Source organism: Pyxicephalus adspersus, chromosome 2, assembly GCF_032062135.1.
Source record: "Pyxicephalus adspersus chromosome 2, UCB_Pads_2.0, whole genome shotgun sequence".
In the NCBI taxonomy this organism is placed as follows: domain Eukaryota; kingdom Metazoa; phylum Chordata; class Amphibia; order Anura; family Pyxicephalidae; genus Pyxicephalus; species Pyxicephalus adspersus.
The window spans coordinates 30,666,344-30,677,130 of NC_092859.1; the positions used below are offsets into that span (position 1 = coordinate 30,666,344).

Consider the following 10,787-nt stretch of genomic DNA (forward strand, 5'->3'; position numbering starts at 1 on the left):
AAATGAGGAATGTGCTAATAGGAGTAACAAGCAAAACAGCCAAAAAATTAGCTTGCCAGTCTGCTGCTTCTTCTTTCAGTTTTCAGACACAGGTCTCAGAACTGCACAGAAATCTGGCAGAGTTAAAACCCGCTCCATTTTATGTATTTTATGTAACAGTTTGCCTGATGTAATGCTACCAACTGTTCTCCCTCTCTTTTAAATATTGTGTATTAAATTTGCTCTTGCAGGCAGCTTCTGCAGGGGGCGCTGCAGACAACATCCCAGATGCCGGTACTGGTAACTGGAGAGGGATGCTAAAGGCCTCGAAAGGAGAAGAGGCGATAGCAGATGAGAAGAGTAAACCTGCCCCCTTCCTCCCATCCAGCCCTCAGAGGGGTCATGCTGTGAACCTGCTGGATGTGGTGAGTGTGAACAAGTGAATGAAGCAGGTAGCATGTTTTAGATCAGCAGGAAGATGGTTTTGGTCTTTTTTTTTTTTTTTTTTTTTTTTACAAACACTACTGGGTTTTGATTGAGTAATGGTCAGGCTTGGAACTCTAAATATCCAAAAGTATCCAGGAAACCCCTCCCGTTCTAATCGAGTTCAGATGTTTACAGTGAAATGTGCTGCTGATGCTACAGAATCTAATGACATTACACGCAGTTGTTTTACATACTCACTCTTAGTATGTGTCAGCAAAATCAATCCAAATTATCCAACAAGGTACAGAAATATATATGTTGATTTGCTGGAATTACAGTGTTCTAAACTTTTTATTTAAACTGAGAAGACAGTTCTCTGCTGCACTGAAATCTCAAGCAGTGTTGCCTGCCCTGTCTCCTTTGCTGAACTACAGAACACATCATATAGTGCAGCAGTAGCACTGAATTGCAAACTTTACAAAAATAAAAGTTTGATGCCACTGGCAGATCGACAGGTATTTATTTATGGGTGCTTGTGTTGCAGAGAAATACTGAACACTTTATTAAATGATTAAATGTGCTGATGATGGGTAGATGTGAACACATCTGTAATATCAGTGCACCAGTTTGCTTTCGCTCCGGTTTCTCTGAACATTTTTTTGACAACTGTGGTCAGTACTTTGCATTAGGTAACTGGCATTGATGATCACCTTGGGCCTTGCAAATGTCTGCTTGCTAACAGCCTCGACTTTAGTTCATAAGGTCATGCAGAACCGCCCCAGATAATGGTGTTCTATCCTAGTGCCATGACTTTATATACTTTCTCTCTAGCCTGTGCCAGTTGCCAGAAAACTTTCTGCTCGTGAGCAACGTGACTGCGAAGTGATTGAGCGACTAATAAAGTCCTACTTCCTGATAGTGAGGAAGAATATTCAGGACAGGTAAGGTGGAGGAGCAGAGTCTACACTCGTTTAGGTGATTCTTGGCTTCACATATTCTTCATAAACTTCTCCTTGCAGTGTGCCAAAAGCCGTAATGCATTTCCTGGTGAACCACGTAAAGGACACATTACAGAGCGAGCTGGTGGGTCAGTTGTACAAATCTATGTTGCTGGAGGACTTGCTTACAGAATCTGAGGACATGGCCCAGCGCAGGAAAGAGGCTGCAGACATGTTGAAGGTATCAGCCTACTCTTCTTCCTGTTACCTATACTGAAATTCCTGTTATGTTAGACACAATCTCTGTTTAATTTAAACTGGAAACCCCTTTTTTCTGTGAACTACATATGTATATTAATATAAGTTATATAATGTATACATTAATGCAGTGAAAAGAGTAATCTTTGTCACCCAGAGGCAGCAAAAATTTTTATAACATTCAGGTTACTGTCATTAAATAAAACTAGAGAAGCTAAAAGAAGCCTCTACATGTAAGGACTGGTAATATTTACACTTTTGTTCTTGGACTCTGTTACACTTTAAATCCATCATGGCCATGTGATATACACTTATTGCAGCTGAAATTATTCATGCGATCCATTTCACAGACTGGTTGTTTCTTTAATCCTGTTATATATTTTCTCCTCTTTTATTAGGCACTTCAGAGAGCGAGCCAGATCATTGCTGAGATCCGAGAGACGCACCTCTGGTGACCGGAAGATTAAAATACCTGACACTTCACTTGAAAACATAGAGGAAGCCGCCAGTCGTACACACGGTAGAATTTTATTTATATAAGAAATCCATGTGTATTGGAGGATGGTGTCCAGGAGGGAACCCGCTGTACCAAGCAAGAAAAAAAAAATAACTTCCACCGTTCACACAATAAATATATGTCCAGCTATTATTCCCTTCTCCTGATTTCCTGTTGTGATTCGAGCTGACCAACCATTGTGACATTGGAACAAGAGCATGCTGGGAAGTCTAGTCACTCACCTTTGCTCACATGAATATCTTTTTAGGTGATGTGTTTTATACTGGACCTGTGCAGTTCTCTGGAGTAGTGTACATTTTTGTTTTATCATTTAAATTGCACTGAAATATGTTGTCAGCCCTAAAAATAATAATAAAAACTTCAGAATATTTTGGAGGTGTTTCCACTTTAGTTGTAAAATTGGTTTTGGGCAGGACATTTCTGACAAGTAAAGTTCTGGAGACTTTTTTTACTCTGCCATCCTCTGAGCTTTGTTAAATTGTAACTGAAGTCAATTTTATTTTTTTCTCTTTGATAGTAAAGGGATAAAACCCATGTTAGGTTTTATGGTCTAATAGGAAGTTTCACCCCTTCTTTTGTCTTGTGTGAAAACAAGTTTAGAGGGTTTTCATTGGGTGTACCTGTGCCAGAGACAAAAGTTCAAGGGGATTTCTCTCATTTCTTGTGTCTGCAGTACAGAAAATAAAAGAAACCCCTCATACAGAAATAAAACCTGCCCAGGGCTTAACTCCAAAATAAAAAGCTTTAGATTCAGGCAAGTGAAAATTGGGGTGCTGGTTATTATATTGCCATATGAGGACCAGTGACATCCTTATAAATATTTAGTGACGTCTGATTCAATAGGCTGTTTTGTTTGATGCTTCACAAATTAGCTTTCTGACGATTCGGGTGCACATATAACGATATACAATAAAACTAAGTCTATCTCCAGACAAAACGTCTATCTTTAGATAAAGAAATTTCGAAGCTCTGTGTTCCTATGGAAACTTCCTTTCACTTTCTATCTCAGTCTTTAGGTCAGAGACCAAGGAGGTCAGTGACAATCTCTCCAATAGCCATAGAACAACACCAAATTTTAGGGGCCGTGGATACCATTGTGTGCATTTGCTTTGAATGGGCCTTCAGTGTTCAAAAACCTCACCTGCAGAATGCAGCCTAGCGTGACCCAGAGAGCTTTCATATCTTGTTGTGCATTGTCTGTATAGCGGCATATTGGTGGCATTAGGCATGAAAGGAAATGTAGACATACAGTGGTGGGTTTTAGGGTTTGTACACTTAGCACAAGGTTGTAAACTCCCAACATTGTGGACATGTTTTCCTTTCAATAATCTGGACATCTGTGTCTTTTATTTGAATGGTATAGCCAACACCCTGATTTTTTAGTGCTGCAATGCACAGATGTGAACCACCTTACACTGGGGATGGGGAGATTTGAAAAGGTTTGTTGTGGAGCATTGGAAGTCCATTCAAATTGGTTGCCTTACAGTAACAGTTCATAGTGTGTGACAACTCATCGGATCGGTAAATAAGTCTGCGCCCTATTCTGGTGACACAGATTCCCTCTTTATTCAGGGAGATAGAAAGTGAGGGGAATCCTTCCAGCGGTGACAAGGCAGAAATATTGTTGTATTTTTCATCCACTTTACCATAAAGGTGTTTTTTTTTTAATATTTTCCCTCCCTGGCAACAGAATGTAAGGTTTTTTTCACAAAACAAAAAATAACCTGATAGAGGTTCTAACTCTTTGTATATCTTCCTAGATCTAATGCCAAGGTTCTTACATTGTATGAATTAAACTACATGTTGCTGGATTGTACAAATCCAGTTTTTGTTTTCAGTGACAGTTTACCTCATTTTTTTCACAAGTCATGAAATGTAATTTTTTTTATTGTAAAACTATTTTCACAAAACAGTGCACGTCATACTGGCACACTCTTAAGGCCCCATCATGTTGCTCCAGGCCTCAGCCCTGTTGTGTCACCTGACCGTTTTTATTTCTGAGGGAAGGGAAAGCCCCACAAACACCAAAGGGTAGCTGCATGAGGAGCTTTTTGCTTTTTTTGAAGAATTTTACCATGTTTAAGAATGTCCTAGAGAATTGCTCTCCTGTGATTTTTCCCTCCCTCTTGAGGTGTCACCAGGGTTGTCATACAATAAAGGGAATTACACATGTAATTGTTTGTCTGCTTCTGCTCCAAGTCTTTGTGTGACAGAGGGGAACAATTGCTGCGCCTGTAACCTTCAATCTGCCACTTCAGTACTGAGACTTCATGTATGTTCTGACATGTCTGTGTTTATCATTGTAAATAAAATGGTCCTGCAGAAGGTTTATTATGTCTCTCTGACTCAATGTGAGCAGCTGCTTTATCTTGTGTCTTCTCTCTTCCTATGTACTGGTGAAGGATAATTATAATATTTAGAGGTGGAACCCAACCAAGCCTTTTACTATTATTCAAGCATATGTAATTTCTTTATAAATGTAAGTGGTTGAATTATCAGAGGTTTCTGATAACACATTTCCTGCATTGGTGCATTACATTGTATGTCATTACTACTGGGAAAAGTCATTTTTCCTGTTGGAAATCATTGATAAACTCAGCAGGGTCAACTCTCCAATATGTACAGCACAGCTTTCCTATGACCACACAGGAGGCAGTCAAAAAGATAAACGAAACATCACTTGAATATGCATACAGTACAACATAGAAGAGGTACCAAAGAATAAACACGTAGCCTGGTTCTCTTTGTGGTTAGAAGCACAGATTCCAATTCCAGTGTCTATTTCACAGACAGCTATGTATGGCCCACATATGCATCTGCATAATATATGTACTGCTCTAGGACCTTTTGGCCACCCTCCCCACTATTTGCTTTTGCTGCATTTCCCTACCATTCTACTTGCTTTAATCTCCTATTTCTTCCACAATGCAGTGAGCAGTAAATTAAATAAACCTACATCGTGATGTTGTCTTTCAAGTAAACTTGGGACTTTTCTGATTAGGAAAAGGACAGGAAAAAATCTGCCAATGCCTCATCACCTATTTCAGTAGTCAAAATCAGAACGTGGTTACAAGTTTGAGTGCCTCCCCATAACTGGTTACCACAGCATGAGCCAGATTAGTGACATGATATGGAGGTATATATAGTTAGACAAGCTGAATATAAACATTAGAGCAGTAAAAGTGTTCAATAGTTCTCTTTACTGAATGAAATCATATCCTGATCTTCTGTGAAGACTTTTCTCAATTTTGATAAATAAAATGGAACATCTGAGTTTGGTTTAAATGTCGAACTGATCCAGTTTATTATATTACAGTTTTACCTATGTACAATACAGGTTCTCACTTAGTGAGAGTAACAACCCCTGGAAGAATACACACGGCCTATAGAATATTCACTGCCTTTACAGCTGCAGCCACTTCACAATGTAGTAGTTTTTCTTCCCCACCTTGATAAGAGACAGTCCATTCCGGAGAATGTGGGTACCGAGCACAAGAACTTCATCAGGATTGGTCACTTTGCCGTGGTTGAAGCTGACACCACCTCTGCTGATTATGTCAAACCTAGAAGAGTAAACACCCTCTTCGTTAGTATGTCTCATACCAAAAGCATTTTTGTAGTCGGTGCAATATAATAAATACAGCATAACAGTAGGAATAGTAACTGCCATGTATACATAAAATACATCCATCAAGATACATACCCACGGGCTCCTTCTGGGATAGCAGATGCTTTGAGGCAGGCATCTAGAACTCTGGTTCCAGGTTCATGTAGCACTTCAGTAAATGGGGCTTCTTGGAAGAGCTCCTGCAGTTCCTGGTCAGACATGGCTTCCAAAGCATCAATACTGCTGCTGTACAGGGCCTGTGTGCACCTAAAGAAAAAACAGTACAAAGGTAAGACTTACTTAAAGACCTTTCTTTAGAGTTTACAGGACCAGGTTGCCTGACTAATTAATGCCTAACTCTCCTTTCACATAAAGATAGGGAGCATTACAATAGAATATGGAAGTAGCCAGTTGTTTGGTAACTAGTACTAGTATGTAGGTTAGCTGCAGTAGAATGCTGTAGGACCAAGAGAATCCTAACTAAGGCTTCCTGTTTGTGCCAAGAATTGCTAAGGAAGTGTTTCTGCACATCATTCATGTACTTACTGGACAAAACACACTGTTTACCAATCCATATCTGTTAAAGAAACCTCTGCTCTATCTGTAGTCTATGCGGCTCCTATTGTTGGCCTTCCACCTTTGCCTGTACAACAATATTGACTTGGAAGAGACTAAAACTGCATTCCAAAAGCAATCCCATTGTAAAACATAACTCCTTCTGGCTCTCAGGTTGGAGTTTTAACAGGGCTTTGTTCAAACTCAAGGTGGAATTGCTTCCAAAGTTTGGCTTTCTGGGGTAACAAAAGTATAACCTACTGTGGTTTACCATGGCTCAAGTTGCCATTGAGATGTGGACATTTATTTCCAGTTGTGTATTCTTGTTTGCCAACCAATCCTTTGTAACTAAAATAATATTTTCAGGTTAGTTTTGTATTTTATTTACCTATTGTAATTATTCTATACAGATAACTACTCTGCCTGCCTGAAATAGGTTTTGGGGTACACAAAGTATAATCTTAGTCAAGGACATCAGGTCTAGCCGGAATATGATTAGTATAAGTAAAGCCTAAGGTGGAATTAAAGCTTTTAAACCCAACAGGTTTTCTCACATTTCAGACAGACGCTTCTATTTTTCAGACCAATCTGCATTTCACTGAAAGGTTTCTCAAAGGTGAGGCCTCAAAAACCAACAGTAACAACTCAACGCATGACACCTAATCTTTGTGTGAAGTGCAGACATTCCAGGCCTAAAGCACTTGTAACAGGGAATTAATCTGTCAGAGGACTGTCCTGTAATAGGTGCGGCTACATAAAGAATACTGAAGTGATATCAGAATTTGGGGGTTTGATCCTCCCAACGTTTATCTGAATGCATGCTTAGCAGATGGTTCACAATCACATGTATTCAATCTTCACTTTCCCCCTAAATAATATTAGTATAGTGCAGCTATCCAGTCATTAGATGTTTCCTATAATTTACCATGGTGATCATTCAAATCACATACTTCCTGTTTTAGGGCGATAACAGTCCCTTATCAAGTATATGTATGGAGGAAGCCATGGTTGTAATTCTGGAAAGCTGAATCTTAAACATCCACTTTTCTAACTTCATTACATTTGGAAGAAGTTTACAGATGGAAGATAACACTGTGATTTTAGTTTCACTCTTCTGCAAAGATCCACAGAAATTTTATGTACTTGCTAAAATGTTCTTAGCCTGAAAACCGTCCTTAAGTTCGCCTTTAAAGTAACCTGCGAGCAAAACAAACTGCAAATCCAGAGAGAGATGTGACCTCACCTTTTGGCAGACTCCAGTCCTTCCTTGCCATGGACTAACTTTGTCACCTCTGCAGCCAATCTCTTGTGAGGGATTCTCTTCTCCGGCTCCTTGCTATGCTGCTGCATGATGTGCTCGATCTCCGGAAGCGGGAGGAATGTGAAAAGCTTTAGGTAGCTGAAAAAAAATAATTACACTCCAGAGCAATCTTTTACATGTAGGTGAGCAGGCACAGAAAATACATGTCAAGAACCAGACTAAATATTTAATTAGAAAATGCATCATTTCCAAATCACTTCCAGAAAATCTGTGCTCCCGGTAACACCATGCCCCCTACACAAACTTTTTTGGTTGCAGAATAAAAAAATAAAAAAAAGTGAATGCTAGATCATCTTTATCTTTGTCTATTCTCCTGTTGCAGATTTAGAAGTCCCAGTGCAGTAAAACCTGACTGAGTTCTAACCTTTGCTATCCAAAACTCAAGATCTAAGCATTTTAGGCATTCGTAGTTTTGAATAACAAGGAATAGTGAACGCCCCATAACTTTTTAATTGTTTGCATCACCCATAAGATTTCCACTTTACTTCCTGTGCTGGAGACAACAGTCCCTTTTCCCTTTTAGTCATCATCTGAACATTTGTTCCCATTAGAAGATTCCCCGTCTTCCTGTTCTGATGACAACTGTAAAGTTGCTTTCTTTTGATCAGTGACAACGGTTTCCAGCACAAATAGAGTAGATGAATGTGCAATGATCACCCAATAGAAGATTTATCACTTTGATCCTCTAAGTAAAATAAGAACTGTGAATTGCAATCAATATATATGGGTCCCCGACACCACAGAAGACTTTCATGTACAGGAAACGTCCTATAAATCAGCGGCCGCCAACCGGTGCTCCGTGAAAAAATTTTGGTGGTCCGCTGCTTTGGCCAGTGCCCTCCCGAGTGGGGTCAGGAGAAGGACCCTGCTGGCGGGGCGCACCGGCCAGAGCCGCGGACCACGTCCCCCGTACAAATCCCAGGCTCAGGGAAGTGGGCGGGCTGTGTCCCTGGACACAACCCACCCACTCTCCTATTGCAGGATCAGATCTGTGATTAGAGAGTGGGCAGGGTTATGTCATGATGACATCGCTACGGGGGAGGTTTCTCCCCTTTTGATTGACACCTGGCTCTCCACGCATGCGTGGTCAGGAGCCTGTAATTTTAGTGGTCTGCGAGACTGAAAAGGTTAGCGACCACTGCTATAAATCACATTTTAAACATTAAAGTTTGGTCCTCACCGCTCCACACAGCTGTCCTGCTGCCGGACGAAGAACTGATACAGTTCAAATGGAGAAGTTTTGTCTCTGGTCAGCCACAAAGCATTTCCTGCCGACTTCCCCAACTTATCTCCAGTGGTGCTAGTGATCAGAGGAATGGTGATCCCAAACACATCTTCTCCTGTGGTCCTGAGACAGGAAATAGACAATCAGAAATCCCACAATACTAACAGATCTGTGTATATATTTTATGTATCGGCTACCTGGAGTTTTGATGTGCTTCACATCTCATCAAATCAATGCCATTGTCATAATTTACAAACCAGTAAGTACAAAGAAAATGGAATTTCCAACTAAGTCCCCATATGAAAATCACAAATGTAATGGTGAATATTGAGAACAATACCTTGTCATTGTGGTAAAGCTTTGTGAATAGAATATTTGGGGATACCTGACCATCACACCTATGTCAGTTTGAACGAGATCCCATTCCAAACCATGACCATTAGTATTGCATTGCCCTCTTAGAGTGCCCCCTTGAGTCTGCCTGAACTCCTACACTTTTCTGGGAATTTGTACCCATTTAGCCAAAAGTGCATTTGTGAGGTCAGATTTAAATATTGGAGAAGAGGGCCTGGCCTCTAATAACAAAGGTTGGGGTCAGGGCTGTTTCCAGGCCTTTTGATTTCCTCCACACCAAACCATGGGTTTTAGTTAGAAGGTTTCCGCACAGAGGATGAATCATGCCCGGATAGAAAATGTCCCTCACTATACTGCTACCACAAGGTTCTAAGTGCATAATTGTCTAAAATGTTTTTGTGTGCTGTAATATAAAAGAGGTGAATTTTGGAAGCCACACCAAATCTCTCCAGTCTAGCAGAGGCGGCGGTGCCTTAGATCTCACACTGCAGATATACAACTGCGAGGCTGTAGGTACAGATAGGACAAAATCTGCTTGGTATGGGCTGGGAATATACATCAGACCTCTGCAGAGGAGACCTGGGGATTATGCAGCCAGGTTTTACATGAGACCTCTGGGTTATACGCCTAACCGCACAGAGGTCCCCGGGGTTGTTCCCCTGACCGCAGGGGGCCCCTAGGGTTATATGCCAAACCATTTCCCTGCCTAGGTTTATAGATGCCCTGCGGAGATGTGATCCTGGCATCCATGTGATGATGCTTGGCGCTCTCACCTCTGGATGAAGTCATGGCCAGACATGAGGTTGCCCAGTTGGTCGGTGCCCCCCAGCTGTATGCGGCAGCCATGTTTCTGGAGCAGGTGATAGAAGTCATAGGCCTGGAAGATCTGGTAGGTGAACTCGGTGAGGCTCATCCCCTCTGGAGATTTCAGGCGGCTCTGTACACTGTGCCGACTAAGCATGGTGCCCATTCGGAAGTGTCTGCCCACCGAGGCCAGGAAGTCCACAGCTTGCCACTTCCTATACCAGGCATTGTTGTCCAGGACAGTAAAGCAGCCCACGGGCCGGTTGGGGTGCCCAGGTGCCAGTAGCTGTGAATTTGTGAACAGGCGCTCCAGGCACTCGCGGAGGCCCCGCACATTGTCCTCCAGCTGTTCCTTGCTCAGTGGCTCCCTCTCCTGGTTCTTCCCGCTGGGGTCCCCGATCTGAGCAGTGGCCCCTCCGATAACAGCGATAGAGTGATGCCCGGCCTGGTGGAAGTGCAGTAGACCCATCACAGCGAGGAGGTTACCCACATGCAGGGAGTCCGCCGTGGGGTCAAAGCCGCAGTAGATGGTCTGTGGTCCGGAAGAGAGGAGTTCGGGCAGACGCACGGGGGCGCTGTCAGCCGGGAACATGTCCTTGAAGAGCCCCCGCCGGGCCCCAGCCACCAGCGGGCCAGAAGAGCCAGACATGAGTCGGATGGAGCGGCGGGGAAGCCAGGGCACCCAGCGGGCTGCATGCACCAAGGGCGCCGCCATCTTGGAGAAGGGCGGGGCCTGCTGACAAGTGTCAGCTGACAGGAATGCAAAACCGCGCGAGGCACGACGTATGGGAGTATGACAGGAG

The 10,787-nt window shown here is 42.3% G+C and overlaps 2 protein-coding genes across 5 annotated transcripts in view; one reads left to right on the forward strand and one right to left on the reverse strand.

Annotated features, from left to right (window-relative positions):
* The window catches only part of DNM1L (dynamin 1 like), a 29,460-nt gene extending 26,974 nt beyond the window's left edge, over window positions 1-2,486 (forward strand). For all 4 annotated transcript variants that reach the window (XM_072400254.1, XM_072400256.1, XM_072400255.1 and 1 more), the window contains 4 exons: window positions 231-404; window positions 1,237-1,346; window positions 1,425-1,584; window positions 2,000-2,486. In XM_072400254.1, coding sequence (XP_072256355.1) covers window positions 231-404; window positions 1,237-1,346; window positions 1,425-1,584; window positions 2,000-2,056 — 501 coding nt within the window. In that variant the 3' untranslated portion in view covers window positions 2,057-2,486. The remainder of the gene's footprint in view (window positions 1-230; window positions 405-1,236; window positions 1,347-1,424; window positions 1,585-1,999) is intronic.
* Window positions 2,487-5,392: 2,906 nt separating this feature from the next.
* Window positions 5,393-10,715, reverse strand: YARS2 (tyrosyl-tRNA synthetase 2). The gene is made up of 5 exons (XM_072400259.1): window positions 9,954-10,715; window positions 8,782-8,949; window positions 7,524-7,679; window positions 5,822-5,992; window positions 5,393-5,681 (listed from the first exon to the last, which is right to left on the reverse strand). Exons 1-5 carry the CDS (start codon window positions 10,697-10,699, stop codon window positions 5,522-5,524), a joined length of 1,401 nt encoding a protein of 466 aa, XP_072256360.1. The 5' UTR covers window positions 10,700-10,715; the 3' UTR covers window positions 5,393-5,521.
* Window positions 10,716-10,787: the final 72 nt, after the last annotated feature.

Bases quoted from the DNA above. Each gene is read 5' to 3' on its own strand.
- YARS2 (XM_072400259.1), bottom strand. From the start codon at position 10,699: ATGGCGGCGCCCTTGGTGCATGCAGCCCGCTGGGTGCCCTGGCTTCCC. The intron at 8,950-9,953 runs GTGAGAGCGCCA...TTCCTGTCTCAG, and splicing joins GGCCATGACTTCATCCAGAG to GACCACAGGAGAAGATGTGT. The intron at 5,682-5,821 runs GTATGTATCTTG...TTACTCTTCTAG, and splicing joins ATCCCAGAAGGAGCCCGTGG to GTTTGACATAATCAGCAGAG.